Genomic DNA, 22,355 nt, shown 5'->3' with positions numbered 1-22,355 from the left:
TAGAAACCCTGACCCTAAACTCTAGCAGATTTAGAAACCCTATCCCTAAACTCTTGCAGATTTAGAAACCCTGACCCTAAACTCTAGCAGGGCGTTAGGAACTCTAACGTCCAATCTCACAGGTGTTTTCTAAACCTTAGCAGTCGAATCTAAAGGGTCTTTATGCGCTAAACCTAAACTCTAACAGGTGTTAAACCCTTACCCTAAACTCTCACATGAGGTTATAAACAGTACCTCCCAAGCTCAGGTAGTAATACACCTCAGATAGAAACCTGCGTTTAATGTCTAATCACAGGTGTTTATAAACCTTAAACAGCAAATCTATTTTGGCTGTCTAATAAAACCTAACCTCAAACTCTATCAGGGGTTAAAAACTTTAAATTCTAATTTCCCAGGTTATAAACCCTAAAACAATCCTTATGTTGGTGTTTATTCACCTTACCTCAAACTTGAAGAAACCTATAAACCCTAACCTCATTTTACATTCTAAGCTGATAAGGACATGGTTCTAACACGGTTCTAAACCTGTTGCCTTGAAGGTTGGGGTTCTTGGAGAGCCCTTGGGGAACTTGGGAACCCTTGTGCTGGAGTTCGAGTGGCCGTACGAGGTGACCAATGGCAAGTGGTTGCTCTATCTGACGGAGATCGTCACCAAGGGAACGTCAGAGACCCACTGTGTCCCACCCGGTGAGGTGGTGAACCTGCTCAACCTCACTGTGAGTGACCCCACAGAACGAAACTCACATTCACTCACTCAAAGCTCTCGTAATGATAACAATTATCTAGATCATTGTGGCATGCACACACACACACACACACACACAAACACGTGTCGTTCATCGTCATGTTTTTAAATAAACAATATGTGTGTGTTTTTGTGTGTAATACGTTAAATTCAAGTGAGTATAGTTATTGTGAGGACTTGGCAGTGTAGGTTAATTGACTTCAACAACACCTTTATCCCTATGATTCATGTCATTACTGTGTTATTACACAGCTCTGCCGGATACTCAATTCTAATTGGTTGACCAATCTCCTTTCTAATAGGATTTTCTACTGGTTGTCTCTTTCCTATTGTGTCTTATCTTCTTTTCTCTACCTCTCTCTTCCTGTCTTTTCCCGTCTCCTTCCCTCCACTTCTCACCTCTCCTCATCTCTCCTCTCTCCTCTGCTCCTGTCCTCCTCTCTCCTCTCCTCTCTGCTCCTCTCCTCCACCCAGGTCGCAGAGGAGCACACCAGACGCCAGAGGAGGGATGCCCTGTTCAGTGAGCCCCCAGTGGAGGCTGCCGTCTCCATAGTGACCGCTCGCAAGGAGACCCACCTGCTGGTGAGAAACACTGACAGAGGAGGCCTTCGCTGAATCTCCACTCATCACAGGGAATAGTCAAAGTCAAAGTAGCTTTAATGTCAATTTCTTTACATGTCAAGACATACAAAGGAATCGATAGGACGTTTCCCACGGTGAAACATATAAAAGTGCACAGGCACAACAGATAAGACAAGACATTTCCTAATACTAAGTAAACATAAAGATTCACGTACAGTGGTTATAAATACTATATATATAAATACTATATATATAAATACTATAAATACGTAATACAATTTTAGTGATAAAAATGCAGAGTCCTGCGTGATTTTTAGGGGGGGCGGGGGGATACACTCATTTCCATCAACTTCAACCCTTTTCCAACAACTCAAAGCCTTTATCATGAAGCCTGACATAACCATGTTATAAACATGTCATTACTGATGTTATTACTAGCCATCATGGCCCAGTTTCATGACCGCTTGCATCATGTTTGATGCCATACTAGTGTACTGGTATGTCACATTATTACACGCTGTCATGGCATTACTGATACATGTTACAAGACAGTATCATGTTACAGTCTCTGGGAATTTAAGTCTAAAGAAATGTCAGATGTGTTACTGTTTATATTTATTATAGTTGTGGTTGTTATTATGGTTTTGATCATAGTATTTGGCAGATTATTTTGTCTAAAGCGACCTACACAATACATATTTGAAAACAAAAAATAGGATATTGTCAATATAACAATAATAATTAGTAATTACAACAATAATTCGTTTGTGTTGCTAATCAAGAGTTAGGCGTGAAAGCTCATCTTTAAAGTCTGGTGTCTGTCTCGTCTCCGTCTCGTCTCTGTCTCGTCTCAGGAGTGCTCCAAAGGCACCGCCCGCTGCGTGACCTTCTCCTGTCCCCTGCTCAACATGTCCTCCTACGCAGAGGTCATCGTCAGGTCGCGGATCTGGAACAGCACTATGCTGGAGGTGAGTGTGTGTGTGTGTGTGTGTGTGTGTGTGTGTGTGTGTGTGTGTATGTGTTTCTGGAACAGCACTATGTTGGAGGTGAGTGTGTGTGTGTGTGTGTGTGTGTGTGTGTGTGTGTGTGTGTGTGTGTGTGTTTCTGGAACAGCACTATGTTGGAGGTTAGTGTGTGTGTGTGTGTGTGTGTGTGTGTGTGTGTGTTTCTGGAACAGCACTATGTTGGAGGTGAGTGTGTGTGTGTGTGTGTGTGTGTGAGTGTGTGTGTGTGTGTGTGTGTGTGTGTGTGTGTGTTTCTGGAACAGCACTATGTTGGAGGTGAGTGTGTGTGTGTGTGTGTGTGTGTGTGTGTTTCTGGAACAGCACTATGCTGGAGGTGAGTGTGCGGAGGACCACTGTTGAAAGAACAAAATACACAATAAGTGTTATTAAGTGTAATAATAAATAATAAAATAATAATTATTAAGTGACTTGTATTTCTTGTTCGCATTGTGTATGTTTGTGTGTGTGTGTGTGTGTGTGTGTGTGTGTGTTTCAGGACTACATGAATGTGCTCCGGGTGAAAGTAAAGGGGGAGGTGACATTAAACCTGGTGACAGATAAACCCACCATCAAGATGGACAGTCAGAGTAGAGAGGTGTGTGAAAAGAGCCTGAAATACCCCTTACACACAGACCTCACAATAACCTACACACACATTCTCTCTGAAATACCCCTTACACACAGACCTTACAATAACCTACACACACATTCTCTCTGAAATACCCCTTACGCACAGACCTCACAATAACCTACACACACATTCTCTCTGAAATACCCCTTACACACAGACCTTACAATAACCTACACACACATTCTCTCTGAAATACCCCTTACGCACAGACCTCACAATAACCTACACACACATTCTGTCTGAAATACCCCTTACACACAGACCTCACAATAACCGACACACACATTCTCTCTGAAATACCCCTTACACACAGACCTCACAAACACCTACACACACATTCTGTCTGAAATACCCTTGTTATTTCTGTCTTTGTCATATTTCATACTTTTATTAACCAACTAAGTCAAAATGGTTTTCATTGTCTCTCTCTCTCTCTCTCTCTCTCTCTCTTTCTCTCTCTCTCCATCTCTGTGTAGTTTCTGCTGAACATCGACCCTGTTCTTGGGGAGGAGGTGCCATACGAGGTTCCCTTCTGGATCTTCATCATTGCGGGCGCAGCAGGAATGCTTCTACTGAGCGTCATCATCTTCATCCTCTGGAAGGTAGGAGGGGAGAGGAGAGAAGGGGAGGGGAAAGGACAAGAGAGAGGAGAGAAGGAGAGGAGAAGAGGAGAGGAGAGGGAGAGGAGGGAAGTGGAGCAGAGAAGAGAGGATGAGGGAGAACTAGACACTCCCTTGGCATTTTGAAGATATTTAGGATGTGCTTAACTGTTCAGTAAACAGTACACAACAGTACACTACAGTACACTACAGTACACTACACAACCCTGTGTCCCATTCAGCCTCTCTGTTTAATCCTTCTGTTGATGTTCTATAACCCAGTGTTGCCTAATGTCCCTTTAAACTACTAGACCTTCTGCTTGCCTTTGCCTGGCAAGGGCCCAATGTCTTCTGAGGAGCCCAGACCATAATAACCCTCTCTCAACCCACACTCGTCCATCTCATCCTAACGCCATCCTTCCCTCCCTCCCTCCCTCCCAACCCCACCTTCCTCTTCTCCTCTTCTTCCTCCGTCTCCCTCAGTGTGGTTTCTTCAGGCGGGCGAGTCGGCGGGAGATGTACGAGGCCAAGTCGCAGAAGGCTGAGATGAAGATCCAGCCCTCGGAGACAGAGAGGCTGACGGACGACTACTAAAGCCCCCCTCCCCGAAAAACACCCGGGGAGGGGGGCGCCCCCCCAGGCAGTCGTTACTCAGGTTCCTCGGTAATACCACTCGGCCACCGGGGGGCGCCGTTGAGTCTTCGTAGCGGATCCTTTGACTATTTCTCCCCTCTTTAATCTAGATCTCTCTCTTGTTCCTTGTCTGCATTTCAGCCTGTCCCTCCCTTTGGAGCCCCAATCATTACTAAAGTACTAAATGAACTTTTCCTCTCATTGATTTGACTTTTCAGGCAACTAATACCGTTTCTCATGGCCTACTGACTCTACTGACAGCTCTGTCTCTTCTTTACAGCTGAGTGCTGGACACTGACTGTCTCCCCTCTGTACCGCTTCAGTCTAATCCCAATACTCTCTCTCTCCCTTTCTCTCTCTCTCTCTCTCTCTCTCTCTCTCTCCCTCTGTCTCTCTCTCCCTCTCTCTCTCTCTCTCTCTCTCCCTCTCTCTCTCTCTCTCTCTCTCTCTCTCTCTTTCTCTTTTAATCTTTCACTGTTTGTTCTGATTCTTACACTTAATCCAGCTGTGTTTTTCACCTCCCTGTAATGTGTAGATTTTCTCTTCTTCAATGCCTGAAAGTAGTTGATCGGTTTCTTGATGTGATCCTCTAATGGCTTAAAACAGAAACTCATCAAAATAATGTACATCAAAGTGTATGTTATTATAACTAAGGGATACATTTTAAATTCCAATACTTTATAACAATACTTGATAGAAATGATCAATTATATTGCTAACTTTACAACTGCAAATAGGAAAGGCCGACTTAATCCATGGCTGATTGTTGACTCTCTCTCTCTCCCTCCCTCTCTCTTCCACCCTCCCTCTCTCTCTCCCTCTCTCTCTTTCCTCACTCCCTCTCTCATTATCTCTCTCTCTCTCATTCTCTCTCTCTCTCTCTCTCTCTCTGTGTGTCTGCCACAGTGTGGCTTCTTCAAGAGGGCCGTCTACTACAGGATAATGCCAAAGTACAAAGGAGTGAAGATCCGCAAGGAGGAACGCTACAAGTTTAAAGCCCTCCAGGCACAGGAGGTCCACAAGAAGCTCTGGGTCACCAGCTGGACGGAGACACCAACTTACTACTACTGACCTTTGACCTTTTGAACTCTAAAGCCCTCCTACCAAATCCTGAGGAGGGGCGTGGCGATGGTGGACGGATATTACAGTCCATGCCCCCTCCTGGAATGAGGGGGGCGGCACGTGATTGGGTTTGCCTGCTGTCACTCAGAGACCCTGACCAATTAGCCCTCCTCTCTTTCACACATGGATTTTTAGAGATTTCATCAGATTGTTCAATGGCATTGTGCAATATCAACCTATTCTGCTTTTTTGCTGCCCCAATTTGTTTTTGCCAGAGCAGAGCAGAGCAATGGCAAGTCAGAAGTCAGTTCATTCTCCATTTTATGCTCTTCTCCGACGTTCATTATTGGATTCTGAAACTGATTATCTGCCAACCATCAAGAAAGACTTTTGCATGTAGATATGTTGTTCTAAATGCATTCACCAGTGCCTAATATAGCATTGAGATTCATTCATTATATTTTTGCTTTTTTTTTTTTTTAAACGAAATTATGAATCACAAACTGTGGACTGATTGTTGTGTTCTTATGAACTGTAGCTGAGGTGCCACCATGGCTACAACGAGTGTTGTGAACTTTGGCATTCAGAAATCACTGAGTTATCTAGTCTCTTCTACAATCATGCACTCAGGCACATACAGGCATACAACATAGACATATGTTACCCCACCCCTTCCTCAAAAATAAAATAAAAAATATATAATAAAAGCAGGCTTAAATAAGATAAAGATGTCCTCAGAGACATCCTTTACTGGATGTGAATGGTGTTTCCTATTGCCACTTCAGCACTGAGATCCTTGCTTTCGTTGCTTAGCTCTGGTTGCTTAGCTCTGGTTGCTTAGAGCTGGTTGCTTAGCTCTGGTTGCTTAGAGCTTTTCTATCTGTGATGCGTTTTTCAGAGGTACTTGCTGCGGTTGACCCCTGAGTTGGCATGTCCTACCATAGATATAGAAAACAAGTGTTCCAAACCATATCAATGCCATGTATCCTCTTTGCAGGCTTTACTTGCTCCAGCCAATCACAGAAGGGTACATGTATGACATAATAATGACCGATCCAGGGGAATCAGCTGTTAAAGGACCCCACTTGTGCTGTTCCTGAATGTCAGTGAGTTTAAAGGGGTATGGAAGAAGATCCTCAAATAACATCTTTAAAGGTCAGATTTAACCTGATGCATGAAACATTATCTGTGGAGGGGAATCCTCTTTTGTAAAGAGTCATAACACTGGAGTAATTAAGGTGAAAACATTTGTGAAAGCTGACCTAGAAAAACCTCTGTTGCTATAAATATTTTCACGATTTTTTTCCAGTGATGTGTGCTATGTTGCTAAGTAATGCTATGTTTGAGTGTCAATTGTCTTCTAATTTTTTTTTACCATCTTCACATTTTATGCCCTTTCAAACTACATGTACACCCACCTATGCTCGCTGACCTCTCTACAGTCTAACACAGGAATCACCACAGTCATCCAAACACAAGGGGGCACTAGTCTGCAGTTCTGTGGGGGTGGGGGAGGGGTGGTGGTCATGGGTTATAGGGAATAGGGGTAAGATGCTTTTCTTCTCTCAAGAGAATCGAAGCTATCTAATAGGTTCCATTTTATACCGTGTTGTTTCAATGTCAATAAAAATGTTTTAATGAAATTGTGTTCTTTGTCAATCATTTACAGAATATCGTTAGTCAGTGATGATGTGAAAAGGATGATGGTCAAGTGTAATGTGATGATGTAGAGCAGGGGTCTCAAACTCCGGCCCCTGGGCCAAATCCGGCCCGACAAGCGATTATATCCGGCCCGCCAGCTCCTCAGAATTTTGCAGAAAGTTCCATTGATTTGAATGGGCCACCCCAACGTTTACCGCTGCCATTGGCAACGGGTTTTGTGCTTCTTATTCACGTCTTTCATATCATTCCGCAAGTAGACCAGTCATTTAACGTAATGGAAACTGAATTGAAGTCAGCAAGTAATGCGTTGCTACGCAACACCTGGAACTTTAAAGATCTATCTGCGTGATGAACTATTTTTTCTTAGCAGAAGTCACGAAATGGCAACAAAATCATTCAAAATATGTATTTTTGAGGAATGTCTTCTATCGTTTTGACAAGTAACCGAATAGTAAGCAGGATTTTGTATAGTCCAGCGGTCATTATCAGAAAATAAATCTAGCTGCGTGTCAAGGGCAACAATTTCAGTGTGTATTCTGTGGCTCTGGATGAGAGTACTGACATAAACGATAATGCTTAGCTCGCGATTTTTTTCCACGGTGTTAACAACCAGTTTGAAGTGACAGCGGAATAACTTTGTGTAAAAACAATGCAAGGCCGTACCACAGCCAAGGATGTATTTGACCAACTGTGTGACGCAATGGAGCATGCTGGTCTGTCATTGAAGTCGCTCCGAGGAATAATACATTTATTTTATAAAATAAAATGATTCAGATTTTTGCTGAAACTTTATTCAGTTTTCTGCTTTGTTTTGTTTGTTTGCAGCCTTGTTAACAACTATACAAAAGTGGTGCAGTACAGCATTTGCTTTGAAATGTGCATGTATGAAGGAAAAATATAGATGAAGTTGTCGATGAAGACATTATCCCACTATTACTGCTGTATATGTAAGTCATGGGCTATCAATGGGAACAACAACTTTAACAAACAACTTTATCCAAAGAGCATCTTGCATTGCCCCGGAATTGAAACTCAGGTCAGCTACTTGTTATTCAACAACACTAACCATTGTACCACTGATCACACATGGTAGATTTGCCAACTCAAAAGTGGTATCTACAGTATTGTGATAGGCAAGCCAACAGATCAAAAAAATCTGGCCCCCCAATGACCAGACTGGACGCTCATCGGCCCCCAGGTAATCTGAGTTTGAGACCCCTGATGTAGAGCCTGGCTCATGAAAATATATGTATTATCTCCACTAGGGGGCAGTCATACAACGATACATTACAAGAATGTTTATGTTTATATCTGTCTTTATTCTACAAAGGCCAAAATATTTACCAAGAAAATTAATCCAAAATGCATACACAATTCTGACTTTACAAACAAATAATTGTACGTCCCCCCCCAACAATTTCATTCAAATTATTACAAATAAATTACAAAAAAAAAACAATCAGCTTTCTTTGCATAGTCAAAACAATATGACCCCGAAAAAAATGTATCAATAAATATACAAGACATTCAACAGCGAAGAAACAACAGCAACACTAACAAAAACAATCATTAAATCATCAAATTATCAAATTGACAACATTCTCAAAAATTCCAGACGTTTCTTTTTTCCTCCTCCTGTTATTTATTTCAGCTCAATCTGTGAGGAGGACTTCTGATAATGGGACCGCCTCGCTTTACGGAACTTGTAGGCCAGGAACGCCGTGGCAACTAGTAGAACCAGACCTAGAACCAGAAGAACCCATTGGCCGGCGACTGCGGCAGCGCCGTCAACAGACATACCCAGGAAGTCTACTTTCCCGTCGTCTATAGGGGGAGGTTGGACTGCAATGTCATCAGCTGTGGGGTCACACAGGTACACACAAACAGACACACACACACACACACACACACACACACACACAGACAGCTTTGTTAACCTTAACCTTAAAGTCTTGTAATAACATCTCGTACTAAGAAAAACAGTACATTGTACTTATCATTGTACATTGTACAGATAATGAAATGTGCCTAGCATAGACAGTCAATATAAAATGGAGCTGAAAATATGTTTTCGAACATTATTATTCATTACTAAACCTAACCCAAGACGTCACCATAATCCTTATTCCAAATATATCCTACAACTACAATAAAACGTACACTACAACACGGCATACATGATACAATTAAGTAAATTGTATATAGCCTCTTAATACTGTAAGCACATACTCGTAATATATTTGCGTACTAAATATAAGATGAGATAAGATAAACTTGTATTAATTAAATTCAGGTGTAATAGCAGCAAGGTAATAGGAATACAATATATATATAAATTAAAAAAAATAAGATAAGTACAACTCAGCTGGCCTTTATTAGATAAAAGTTTTTATGTTTGGTTGTGGAGCCTGATGGCTACTGGCACAAAGGACTGGCCAAGGCGCTTTGTGGTGTGCCGAGGAGGGATCAGTCTCTGGCTAAATGTGCTCCCCATCTGCGCTAGCTCTATCCATACTATTAGCTCCATCTAGTAGTACAAATTGTTGTACCCCAGAGAACCCCAGTATGTGCATTGGAAGGGCAGGAGGGGACTTACTTGGCGGGGTCCAGTTGTACTCAGGCCAGCCCATGACCTCTCCGTTCTTCTGGTTCTCCTGCTCCAGCCAGGTGATGAGGGGCGCGAAGTACTCCATCAGGGGCTTGGCCGACATGCTCTTCTCGCCCGTGATGTCAAACATGGCCTCCGGCCACGGCTTGCTGAAGCCTAGCTTCATGGCGTCACTGTGGCAGGCAGGGTGGAGAGGGAGATTAGAGACATTTCACACACATGAAAAAATCATAAATGACCAAATATGCATACACATATATGATAAATAAACACACACACAGAAACACGTAAATAAGCTGATTACATAGTCTACAGACATACACATAAATCTCTCCACAACACAATAGCTGAAAAAAACATCTTATGTATTGCGATCTGACATCGGGTGAGATTTTCCTTCTATTTGTACCTCTGCCAAGTAGATTATGGTTTCAGTGCGGCTTGTTTGTTTGTTTGTTTGTTTGTTTGTTTGTCTATTTGTCTGTTTGTCAGCAGGATTACAGAAAAACCACCAGGCTGATTTTCACGACCCTTGGTGGAGGGATGTAGCATGGGTCAAGGTAGAGCCCACGACATTTTGGAGCGCATCGAAATCATGGGGCAGAACCACAAATTTTGTTTCACGTTCGTCAACACAGTAAGATATGGCCTTGGCAGAGGTCTGCACTCTCTGAATGCCCCTCTAGTTCTAGATATACAGTATATATCTGGTGATGTAATATTACCCTCTCAATACCACATCAATACTGGTCATAACCTCCATCCTTATCTAGCAATTGAGAGTGAAATTCGGTCTGATTTTCCAACAGCACTGGAGGATATATGATGATCTGTGTGTGAGGCGATAATCTCAAGAGCAAATCAACACCAGGTCAAAATCTCAATATCAAGTGATAACTGATACATCACAATAGTCTTGTGATATCGATATTGGATGATGACTCAATGACTCCCTTCATGTGTGTGAGATTATGTCTGTCAGCGTACTGCATCAACAGGATCATTGGGGTATTATGATGGGGCAAATCAACAGTGGTGTATTATGACGGGGCAAATCTCTTTGTGCCTCTTACCCCAAGAGTTTCCCTGCGTCTGTGGACTTATAAATGTCGCAGGTGTGCAGAGGACCAGTGTGCTTGGCAGCCGCACACAGAGCCTTGTGGATCTGGAACTGGACGATGAAGCTCACAAAGTACCTGTTGCCATGACAAAGAGGGTCATCAAAACAAAGGCATGTTTCCTGTGGCTCAGAAGCCCAATGAAGAAGCTAACAGGAGACTAATTAAGCCAAATAACGAAGCCTAAATAATAATAGTAATAGTGATAATGGTAGTAATTAAGCCCTCATTAAGACTATTTGACTAATCAATTATGCAGAAACCAAGAGTAGCTAGAAGTTAAATTCTATATTTGTGTGGGTGAGTAGTGTAGTACAGGCAGACCTCTGCTCTCAAGAGCACACAGAGCTGTCTTACATAGCTTAGTAAAAACGATCGCCACTAAAACTTTCGTAACAAATGTTAAATGTTTCGTCACATTCTACTAATGGTTTACACACAAATTTGCGTGTTTTGTAACACGACACCCAATGTACCCCAATTAACTCTTTCCAAAGCAGATGGGAAGTACCTGACGTAGGGCACGTTGGCTGGGATGTGGAACTTGGCGCCAGGGTCAAAGTCCTGCTCAGTGCGAGGAACAGGTGGACACAGGCCCTGGTACTTCATCCTGAGGTGAGAAAGAAACACGCGTGTTACCCTAATTAGAAATAAATCCCTGATAACATATACAAGGGACTCTAACACTGTGGGAGTTAAAGAGAGTTAACACTGGTTGGTCGAAAAGAATGAATGGATTTGGATAAAGTTGCCTGCCAAACATTACCTACATAAAATTCCCAGGCCTTCTTTCTTATGAAAGTACTCACAGACAGTACCATCACGTTTACAACATTATACAGTCTTATGGTTTAATGCAGAGCATTCATAAAAAGCACACTAACCACAGTTGGGATTGTTTGAGGCCTCTTCCTGTGGCTCAAGTAGTAAAGTAAAGTGCTAACAACCCCAAGGTCTGGGGTTTAAAGCCCAGACAGCACACATCAAACAGCATAGCTTAGCTTAGCATAGCATAGCATAGCTTAGCATAACTTACAGTGCTGTAAATAGTTTCGAATGGAAGTGTTCACTAATGTGGGGGGCTCACCTCATGTTCCACCACTCTTTGTTGTAGTCCTGCTCAGAGATACGACCATCAAACACCTTCCACCTCCACTGGTCCATCAGGTAGCCGAAGGGCAGGAAAGCAATCTTATCCAGGGCTATGCTCATCAGGTAGTTGATGGTGCTCTCTATGGATAGGTAACATGAAGTCCATCACTATTATTACTTGATCAAGTCCATTATAATTATTTATGTTATTATTCATATCGAACACATAGACAAACTCATCCCTAAAAGCTTTACATAAACCTCACACAAAGTACATTTTTAGATAGGATGGGATGCCATATCTTGGCAAAGAGATTGTTTTCCCTCAGGACTATTTTTTAAGATCTAAGTTCATAAAATTCACTGCGTGTTCTAGAAAAACTGACCTTGGTTCTCCTCCACTTTGTCCAGCAGACCAATGGTCTGCAGGTGCTTGGGTGTGGCCACCGACAGGGCCATGACGTCACCGATGGCCTCGTGGAAGCCCGGGTTGGCGCCGTCGCGGAAGGACACAGGCTGGTCCTTGTATTGCAGGAAGTACTGCACGTGGCCCATCTCGTGGTGCACCGTGATGAGGTCGTCCATGGTCACCACAGTGCACTGCTTGATCCTGGCCAATGAGAGGCAGGGAGTGAGGAAGAGGGAGAAAGGTCAGAGGTGAATGAGCCAGGTAAACAGGAAGCGAGAACATACAGGAGTTCCCTCTGTGTGTAGAGTGGCGAGTCATGACATGTAATTTTTTGGAAAGACTGTCTGGCTAAGTGAGCATTAGTTCATCAATATAGTTGACCTCATTCTCGGGGCAGTACAGCCATGTGTTTTACATGGAAACACAAAAAGTGGAATGTTAAGTGGAATGTATCTGGTCACTAGGCTACCTGTAACCTTCTACTCTTGCTTTGCTGGGGACTGAAATGTCCATTCTATTATTTGTAATATAATGGTTCTAACCTCTGGTTCTACTTCCTGTTTATTACTCCCGTACCTGAAGTCCTTGCGGTTGTAGAAGTCCCAGGCGGACGCGTGGCACACCACCTCCCTGCCTTCGGGTTTCACCAGCATGGACTTGTCCCAGAACTCCTGCGGCATTGGGATGAGGCCGAGGGACTTGAAGAAGTTGTCCGACTCGTTAAACATTCTGACCGCGTCCCAGCCCTGTTCCAGCCACATACAAGCACAGATAGAAATAGTATAGCAAAGTAAGCAATATGGACAGCATGACGTTACGTCACATCATGTTAGTTATGTTGAGACCAAAATTCATCAAAATGAGAGCTACCATATGTTCAAGTTGGAGCCAGATTCTGTCTAGCAAGCGCTTTTTGGTTTTGGGGCCAGAGCACGTGTAGTAAACAGAATATCAGTCAGGTCCGCCCAGAACTTATATTTAACCCATATTTAAATCTGCCCCCATTCTGTAGTTCTTTCCTGTTGCTTCACTTTTGTAATGAGCTTACGATGTCGATGCTTTTTTACAGTCATTGGTAGTAGGAGATGGATTGTGTCTTTAATCATTCACATTCAGTCACTTTTATCCAAAGTGACTCACAGTACACACTGTTCTATAGGCTTGTGTTTACGGAGTATAGCACCCATGACCTTGGTGTTGTTAACACCTGGCTCTACCAGTTCAACTACAGGAGCACATCAGTACTGAGAATCTCTTACGTACAGATGACCTCGTCATGCAACGCCACATATTTTCAGCAACGTAGCAGAGTGTGCATTGCATAAATGCACATGGGGTATTTACTACAAATATGCATTACTTTCATATTGTGGGTTATGCGTTTCGTTTTGTTATGTTTTGTTTTGTTTATTTTACCTGAGCTACCATGGCAGGGGTGGCGTCCACTTGTGTGGCATCAGGGTAGGGGATCGCCAGGTCCATGATGCCAGACCATGTCTGCGCCCACATGTTGCCTATGAGCAAACACACACACACACACATGCACGCACGCACACACACACACACACACACACACACACACACACACACACACACACACACACACACACACACACACACACACACACACACACACACACACACACACGCACACACACACACACACACACACACACACATACAGTGTTAGTCCACTGAATGGCAAACGCTCTCACCAAGGGCAGCCAAGGCTAGTCCTAAATTCTAGCCCCCAACCCAGACGCTTTGCATTCTGCTCCAGTCAGTCTGAAGTTCTGAGAGGCTGGCACAGACAAACATACACACACACACACACACACACACACACACACACACACACACACACACACACACACACACGCGCGCGCGGGCACACATGTACACACGCACATACACAAACTCACTCACACACACACACAAACACACACACATATGTGCACACACGCACACATGCACGCACACACACACACACACATACGCACACACATACACACACACATGCGCACACACACACACACACACACACACACACACACACTCACGCACACACACACACACACACACACACGCACACATGCACACACGCATATACACAAACTCACACACACACACGCACGCACACACATGCACACACACACACACACACACACACACACACACAATCGGTCACGCTCTGGCATTCGCCAAAACTTTGAAGCTTTGAAACTGCCAGTGAGCATCACTGAATGTTAATGTTTGCTCAGCCAAGCAAAACTAAACTCAGGGCCCGCTCTGTGTCCACTGATTAAGGGCAACACACAGCCATGAATCAGCCATAACACACACACACACACACACACACACACACACACACACACCGAACACACACACACACACACACACACACACACACACACACACACAATCAGCCATAACATCAGCACGCATCAACTGAACAGTAACTCAACGACTACTCGATGGACTGTGAAGCTGTTTCCTACACATGTCTTCAGTTCAGCGTGGCCTGTGATTTTGATGAATGATCTGTGAATGATGGGTGATGCGTGTATGTTCTGAATCGTGTAAAAACAGGATTCAGGCGTTGTCGAGTGATTAAGGGACTCAATACAGCCTAGGAATGAGTCATGACACCCACACCAACAAGGCAGGTCACTATTAAAACCTGAAATCAACAGAAACCAACTCATCAACTCAAGTGACAGCTGAGTGGCTGGCTGAGATGTCACTTTACACAAATCTGTGCTTCAATAGCAAGTTGGTGTGTGTGTTTACCATGTGTGTAAAGCTCTTTGAATTTTGAGAGCAACTCTATTAAATTGCAATTTCTTCATTCACTCAGTCATTCATTCAATCATTCATTCATTCATTCATTCATTCACGCATTCATTCATTCATTCAATCACTCACTTATTCACACACTCATTAATTCACTCATTCACGCATTTGCGCACTCATTCACACACTCATTCATTCACTCACTCACTCACTCACTCATTCACATACTCATTCATTCACTCACTCACTCACTCACTCACTCACTCACTCACTCATTCATGCATTCATTCATTCACGCATTCATTCATTCATTAATTCATTCATTCACCCTCACAGAAAAGTTGATGCCCACCACCTCACCTCCTACTTGATTCTTCACACTTGCAGTACTGATGCCACCTCTATGGAATTTGTTTTTGTTTACATGATCCCCCTCCCCTGATGTGGTTGCTTACCCAGCAGATGGGGTCGTTAAAGTGACATTACAATAAGTGTGTTGTTGTATTCTTCTCTGTTCTTTGGCAACACTGTATCTAAACTATCACTCATTCATTCATTAATTCGTTCATTCATTAATTTGTTCATTCATTCATTCGTTCATTCCTTCAGGTCATGCCCTCTTCTTGTGGGTATGCTCACTCCCTCACCTACTACTTAATTCTTCACACTTCTAATCATGTGGTATTGATGACACACACACACACACACACACACACACCCTTCCCCCCGATGTGGTTGCTTACCCAGTAGATGGGCGGGGATGGGCCCTTTTAGATTGATGTGCTTGTCGCCGTACTTCTTGTAGAGTGCGCGGCGCACATAGGCGTGCACATGCTGGTAGAGTGGCTCCAGCTCTTTCCAAAGGAGCTCGAGGTCCTGCTCGAAAGTCGGCGTCTCGTACAGGGAACGCCAGAACGCCCCGTTATCCGAGTGACCTGTAGGCAGGGGGAAAAAGTTCCTAGCATTCCTTACAAAACAATCAAACAGTTGAAAGTTGAAGGTAGAAGTAGTTCAAATGCATATTTCAAGGTATGTAAAGTTCATAAAGCAATCCGTCAGGATATACACTACATATATGTAAAGCCAAATGTAAAGCCATGTAAGTAGCCAGGCAAAGGAACCAGGATCAGTTGATGAGAAGAACATTTCAAGCAGTAAACCTGCATTATATATTCATAAAGAAAATATATGTTCATAAAGAAAATATATGTTCATAAAGCAATGTCTCATGACCTATAGAACTACATTTTGATGAGAGGTCTAATACTGTGATCTATCAACAGTATTAATATTATGAGTACTGAACCTTTATGCCAGACTAATGAAAGATTAGTTATGACTACATGTCTATTTACTCTACTGTGTTTGTCTTAAGGACATTTTATAAAGTTAAAAAGGTCATCTCTTAAGTCTTATTTGCAACCATGATGGGAGTATAGAGCTGCACTGTGTTTTATCAGCACAGATTGACCCCTACTTAAACTGGACTGCCACCTAGTGGACACTATGCACCTTTTACCCAAGAGAGAATGCCAACATCCAACAAAGGGGCTTGAGTGCCTACCGTTTGCCCTGGCAGCCTCGTTGGCAATGTCCACATATTTCTTGTAGTCCTCTCGGAGCACCCGGCCAGAGGCGTTGCGCCAACCCTGCCAAGCAAACAGCAGCTCCTTGTAGTCACGTGACTCGGCCATGATTTTGTTGAGGTCTGAAACAGAAGAGGTAGAATGAGCATATTTGTGTGTGTTTGTGTGTGTGTGTGAGTGTGTGTGTAAGTGTGTGTGTGTGTGTGTGTGTATGGTGTGTAAGTGTGTGTGTGTGTGTGTGTGTGTGTATGGTATCTGAGTGAGAGAGAGACAGAGAGAGAGAGCGAAAGAGTGTGTGTGTGTGTGTGTGAGTGTGAGTGTGAGTGTGTGTGTGTGTGTGTGTGTGTGTGTGTGTGTGTGTCTGTGTGTGTGTGTGTGTGTGTGTGTGTGTGTGTGTGTGTGTGTGTGTGTGTGTGTGTGTGTGTGTGTGTGTGTGAGTGTGTATGTACTCGCTCACACCTGGGTCCAGAGGATGACAGGTGCCGCCGTCAGGTCTGCAGACTTTGGCCACACTGTACTTGGTTTCCATGCCAGACAGCAGCTGGTTGTACTGCAGATGGAGGGGGGGACAGAACCAACTTCACCACTGTACAAACATACAGATGCCTACACATGGAAGTAAAGGTGTGTCTGTCTGTCTGTCTGTCTGTCTGTCTGTCTGTCTGTCTGTCTGTCTGTCTGTCTGTGTGTGTGTGTGTGTGTGTGTGTGTGTGTGTCTGTGACTCTATCTTGCATGTTTGGCAAGGTCTCTAGCCAGGGTCCTGAAGTGCTTCATTCCATATTAGTACATTATTCTGCAATGCATGGGAAAGGCTTTTACTCTTTCTCTTTGCCATGTCCCTCCCTTTATTACCCCTGTGCACACACACATTCACAGGCATACAAGTATACACACACACACACACACACACACACACACACACACACACACACACACACACACACACACACACACACACACACACACACTCACACTCACACACACACACACACACACACACACAGTCTCTCCCCCCCTCTCTCTCTTTCTCTCTCTGTCTTACCTCTTCGAGTCTCTCCTGTGGTAAGGCGGCCCTCTCCAGGTCACTCAGCTTCTTCATGATCCTTTGCACGGACCCGTCCCGGAACTCTGCCGTGTTGTACTTGCGGGCGACGTTACCGTAGGACTTTGTGTGGTTGGCCATGTCCAGGTTCTTCTGGAGCTGGACACAGGAAGAGAACAAATCAAAGTTAGTGTGGATCATGATTTGTGTACTGTATATAAGTTAGTATGGATTATGATTCGTGTATCTAAGTTAGTGTGGATCGTGATTCATGTATCTAAGTAAGTGTGGATCATGATTCATGATACTCTGTGTATTTTTATATAGGTGAGGTTCTATGGTGCACGGTATCATTCAACAATCCCAAAAGTAGACTATTTAAGATATTTCATTTCTTGGTTTGTTCAGATTTGGAGGCTGTTTGTTTTTCACATATCTTGTTAAAGATTGGAATGTATATATGGTAAGTCTCTCTCTCTCTCTCTCTCTCTCTCTTCCTCTCTCTCTCTCTTCCCCCCCCCCCCTCTCTCTCTTTATGTGTGTGTGTATCTGTGCATGTATGTGTGTGTGTGTGCGCGTGTGACACTCACCATATTTTGCTGGTTCGCCTCAGTGATATCGGTATTGTAGGCCCACGATGCTTCTGTGTATGCGTTCCAAACTCCCTCCGCCGTGCTATTGTAGTCCGAAAGGAGGCGCTTGGCCTGGGCCTCGTCTGATATAACATCTGTGAGGAAGCAGAGTAGGTGATTAAACCAGAGTTATGAATGAGGATCTATTACCTGTTACCGACAGTGAGGTGTTCCTACGCCTTAACTGGTAGAGCAAGGAGCAAGAACACCAAGGTCATGGGTTTGACACCCGTGCTGATCAAAAAATATACTGTATCGCTGTATGATAATGTAGGTCACTTTGGATGAAAGCCTCTGCTAAATGTAAATGTTAGTGTTCAGAATGTTTCTCGTAGCTCTTGTAGTTTGTACAGCCTGAGGGAGTGTACTTACAACACGTTTATTACACAAAATCTACAAGGCGAGCATCGGCATGTAATTATTACAAAAGAGAAAATCAGCAGAATTTCCAAAAAAGGTGTTTTCAATTAGAATCGCGGACTGTCACCGAAATCATCTTTTTTTTGATAGGACAGTGAAGTATTTCGGACAGGAAATGAGGAGGTTTGAAGAGGTGGGGAGAGGATCAGGGAAACGACAGCAGGCCGGAATCGAACCTGTGTCGCCGCGGGCATTGTAGCCCGTAAATGGGGGGCTTATTGGCTTGCGCCACAGTGCCCCCCCCCCCCCGAAATCATCTTTTAAGTGTCTTAATAACATAGTGACACTTTGAAACGTTGTGAGACATTGTGTGCTGACATTTGTCTGCTTGGACCCCTGACTTCACTTACAGAAAGTGTCTTGATGTGCGGATACCTTATAGACAGCGTAGGACGTCAACATATGAAAGCGCGACTGAAAAGGTCAGTAGCTATTAATATGAAGTACAACTGCATTTGTCTGATCACTGCACTGGACGCTGTGCTGACATTCTGAATAATATAATGGACTAGTGGACTCATTATGCTCGAGAACAATCACACACATAGGAAATTGTGTTTTATAACAAAGGTCAGTGGCTATTTATATGAAGTACAAGTGCATTTGTTTGATCACTGCACTGTAACAGCACACATAGTACATTTCTTTCTATAACAAATGACTCTCTAGACACAACGGAATTGAGGACATTCCACAGACCACTCTAAATGACCACAAGCTGGTAAACACTTCCTGTTGTCATTTCCTACTAAGTGATCCTGTCAGTGGGTTTGTAGCTAATGAAACAAAGTCTTGCCAATGCTAACAGTTTGGAGAATGACTTTTGAAGAAGGAATCGTTATCCTGCCCCATCAGAAGGCGAAAGCAAATATGGACTTTTTTTTGGAGAGCTGACAAAAGGTTTATGTCTGATAACTATTCTGAGGCAATATTTTGGACTTTATAGATGTCACGCGAACAGTTTTCCATTGTGTGAACTGACACACATGTTGTTCTCTGTTACGATGTTGTAGTGTTAATGTTCATCTGAGAACATGATACAATGTAGAAAAAGGACTATACTGTATCTGATGCCTTTTTAAATATACTACACTTACCATGCAACAATGCCCGCTAAACGTTTCTAGTTTTGATACTTGATGGGACTAATTTGGTCTTACTTTAAGTACTTTAAGTACTTAAGTGTAGCTACTGAAAATGAAGTATAATAGCTAATGGTAACCTTTGCATGCTGCTTACTCCTGTCTTACCAATATCCTCAGGATAGTCTTCTGGCACTGGGGGAACCCAGTCTGCTTCGGGCCAACCAAGGGTCTCGGGACGGTTCTGTTCATGCAGCCAGTCGATGATGGGCTGGAAGTATCTAATCAGTGAGGTGGCATCCATTTTGTTGGTGCCAATTGCCTCCTGCAGAACCTCGGTCCAGGGCCTGGAGGAACCGGCGCGTAGAACCTTCCTGTTCAAACCGTCAGAGAGAGAGAGCACATCAGGGATAACATCAGTCTGTGGTTCTTACATCTGTGGTTCTCACACACAGCTCATCATCCACAGTGGCAGCCTCATCTGTACGCCTATACGTACGCCTAGCGTACCCTAGCAGTGGCATAGGGTGGGTTGGCAGTTTTGATTAGAAGCATATTGAAGGCCGTAGTAAACTTGAAGCGGAATTAGCAGAAGCAAAATGTAAATTGAAATAATGTCATAAAGTTTCAAATACAAAAAGAAAGGGATAACCTTTTAATGCAAATAAATAACAAGGCAGTGGAGCCTAGCTTAGCCATCACTGAGTTGGCATGGTAATGCCCAGTCTGGACATGGCAGATGTCCAAACTTTTACTGAGGACAATTAACGAAATCGGTCGAGTATTGAGTTAAACCGCTAAAAACCAGCAAACTTAAAATGGCTATACAATGGAATCTGCATCACAGTAAACCATTTTTTTCTGCCACTGACAGGCTCATAATGTAATTACAAATGTCTGACTACATGGGAAGAATCCCTATAGAGATAGACCTGGGTCTGTTTACCTCAATAACTGTAAAGCAACTAGAAAATGACTGTAGAAACAGTTAAGTGAGCTGAGTTAAGTATTTATCCTGACCACATTCTTTCCCCTGGTCCTTTACAAGGATGTGAAAGTGTGTTTGATGTGCAGTGTGTGAGGTACATATACTGCATACTGTTAAATGGCTTTGATGTGCACTGTGTGAGGTACATGTAGTACATACTCTAAAATGGCTCCGGCCTCCTTGGACCTGTAGATGTCGCACTTATGCAAGGGGCCGGTGTGTTTGGCAGCTTCACACAGTTTTTCATGGAACTGGAACTGCAGGATGAAGCTCACGAAATACCTGCCGACAAACAAAAACATATCAGATGGCACGAATGCAGGAAGAAGATGTTAAATCTTTTGTAGTGAAAGTCACACAAGCCGATTTGTGTGTGTGTGTGTGTGTGTGTGTGTGTGTGTGTGTGTGTGTGTGTGTGTGTGTGTGTGTGTGTGTGTGTGTGTGTGTGTGTGTGTGTGTGTGTGTGTGTATGTGTATGTGTGTGTGTGTTGTGTTGTGTTGCATGAAGGCCACAAAGCTCACCTGATGTAGGGCGTGTTGCCTGGGATGTGATACTTTGCACCGGGATCAAAGTGTGCTTCAGACCGAGGCACAGGTGGGCAGATCCCCTGGTATTTGGTCCTGCGAAAGCACCAATATTGAAACAGACATTTTATAACGTAAAATAACTTCCAGGCGTGATTTGCCATCTGTATTTGATAGATCAGCATGAACATCAAGAGTATTTGAGTTTACTGTTTATTCTTCTTCTACGGTAACAAACAGGCTAGCTAGATTATAGTAAATATTTGTCATTTCGTCAATACCTGCTGACCCATTTGCGTGTATGTGAGATGTGATGATCTGACATAACAACAGTGCAAGTTTAGTGTATTCTCTCTCTCTCTGTCTCCCTCTCTCACTCATACCCTCTCTGCCCTACCCTCTCTGAAGTGCCGGTGTGCGTGTGTGTTTGTGTGTGTATGTGTGTATGTGTGTGTGTGTGTGTGTGTGTGTGTGTGTGTACCTAAGACTCCACCAATCCTTGTTGTAGGTCTGAGGTGTTGTCTTGTTATTGAAGACACTCCATCTCCACTGATCAATGAGATACCCAAAAGGCAGGAAGGCCATCTTCTCTAGCGCCATCTTCAGGAGGTAGTTAATATCAGCCTCTGTAGACACATACAGACATATAGTACAAGTGCACTCCAAACTAGGCATATAACTCATGCAACAGATAGACCGACCATGACAGGAAAACAAGCAAACCACTTCCGTCTAACCCCTTAAATAAATGTTTAGACGTACATAAATACACAATAAATAAACAATATATTTGGTAGTATGGACAACGCATTAAACAATATATACAAAATAATACATTAAAACATTTGCTCCCCACCTGGATCATCCACCAGAGTCTCCAAAAGGCCGATTTCTTTGAGGTGTTTGGGTGTGGACACGGACAGCGAGAGGACGTCTCCGATGGCCTCGTGGAAGCCCGGGTTGGCCCCGCGTCGGAAGCTGACCGGCAGGTCCATATACTGCAGGTAGTACTCCACGTGTCCCATCTCATGGTGGACAGTAAACAGCTGCTCCATTGTCACAGTGGTGCACTGCTTAATCCTGGCGGTCAACAACAATACATTTAAGTAATACATTTTTTAAGTAATTAGTTACAGTAGTG

The 22,355-nt window shown here is 43.4% G+C and overlaps 2 protein-coding genes across 3 annotated transcripts in view; one reads left to right on the top strand and one right to left on the bottom strand.

Annotated features, from left to right (window-relative positions):
- Window positions 1-6,899, top strand: part of itga3b (integrin, alpha 3b) — a 51,487-nt gene extending 44,588 nt beyond the window's left edge. Inside the window, exons 20-26 of one of the 2 annotated variants that reach the window (XR_004162959.2) lie at window positions 540-716; window positions 1,220-1,327; window positions 2,182-2,295; window positions 2,828-2,926; window positions 3,439-3,564; window positions 4,045-4,224; window positions 5,101-5,231. Coding sequence is in view for 1 of the 2 variants with exons in the window: in XM_031560996.1 (XP_031416856.1) it covers window positions 540-716; window positions 1,220-1,327; window positions 2,182-2,295; window positions 2,828-2,926; window positions 3,439-3,564; window positions 5,101-5,265 (789 nt within the window). In the remaining variant the exon portion in view is untranslated. Of the gene's footprint in view, window positions 1-539; window positions 717-1,219; window positions 1,328-2,181; window positions 2,296-2,827; window positions 2,927-3,438; window positions 3,565-4,044; window positions 4,225-5,100 lie in introns of both variants that reach the window. The other variant, XM_031560996.1, reaches the window with a different exon arrangement.
- A 1,317-nt stretch (window positions 6,900-8,216) lies between these two features.
- The window catches only part of ace (angiotensin I converting enzyme (peptidyl-dipeptidase A) 1), a 30,825-nt gene continuing 16,686 nt past the window's right edge, over window positions 8,217-22,355 (bottom strand). Inside the window, exons 8-25 of the mRNA XM_012817337.3 lie at window positions 22,071-22,294; window positions 21,696-21,840; window positions 21,212-21,310; window positions 20,849-20,971; window positions 19,870-20,075; window positions 18,158-18,294; window positions 17,568-17,726; window positions 16,984-17,074; window positions 16,503-16,646; window positions 15,682-15,873; window positions 13,562-13,659; window positions 12,722-12,891; window positions 12,123-12,346; window positions 11,732-11,876; window positions 11,156-11,254; window positions 10,600-10,722; window positions 9,515-9,699; window positions 8,217-8,775 (exon numbers count right to left, since the gene is read on the bottom strand). Coding sequence (XP_012672791.2) covers window positions 8,561-8,775; window positions 9,515-9,699; window positions 10,600-10,722; window positions 11,156-11,254; window positions 11,732-11,876; window positions 12,123-12,346; window positions 12,722-12,891; window positions 13,562-13,659; window positions 15,682-15,873; window positions 16,503-16,646; window positions 16,984-17,074; window positions 17,568-17,726; window positions 18,158-18,294; window positions 19,870-20,075; window positions 20,849-20,971; window positions 21,212-21,310; window positions 21,696-21,840; window positions 22,071-22,294 — 2,779 coding nt within the window. The 3' untranslated portion in view covers window positions 8,217-8,560. The remainder of the gene's footprint in view (window positions 8,776-9,514; window positions 9,700-10,599; window positions 10,723-11,155; window positions 11,255-11,731; window positions 11,877-12,122; window positions 12,347-12,721; window positions 12,892-13,561; window positions 13,660-15,681; window positions 15,874-16,502; window positions 16,647-16,983; window positions 17,075-17,567; window positions 17,727-18,157; window positions 18,295-19,869; window positions 20,076-20,848; window positions 20,972-21,211; window positions 21,311-21,695; window positions 21,841-22,070; window positions 22,295-22,355) is intronic.

The sequence above is a fragment of the Clupea harengus genome, chromosome 23, assembly GCF_900700415.2.
Source record: "Clupea harengus chromosome 23, Ch_v2.0.2, whole genome shotgun sequence".
NCBI classification, from domain to species: Eukaryota; Metazoa; Chordata; class Actinopteri; order Clupeiformes; family Clupeidae; genus Clupea; species Clupea harengus.
Note: the sequence above shows the minus strand (reverse complement) of the source record. Positions and strands in the feature narration are given on the sequence as shown.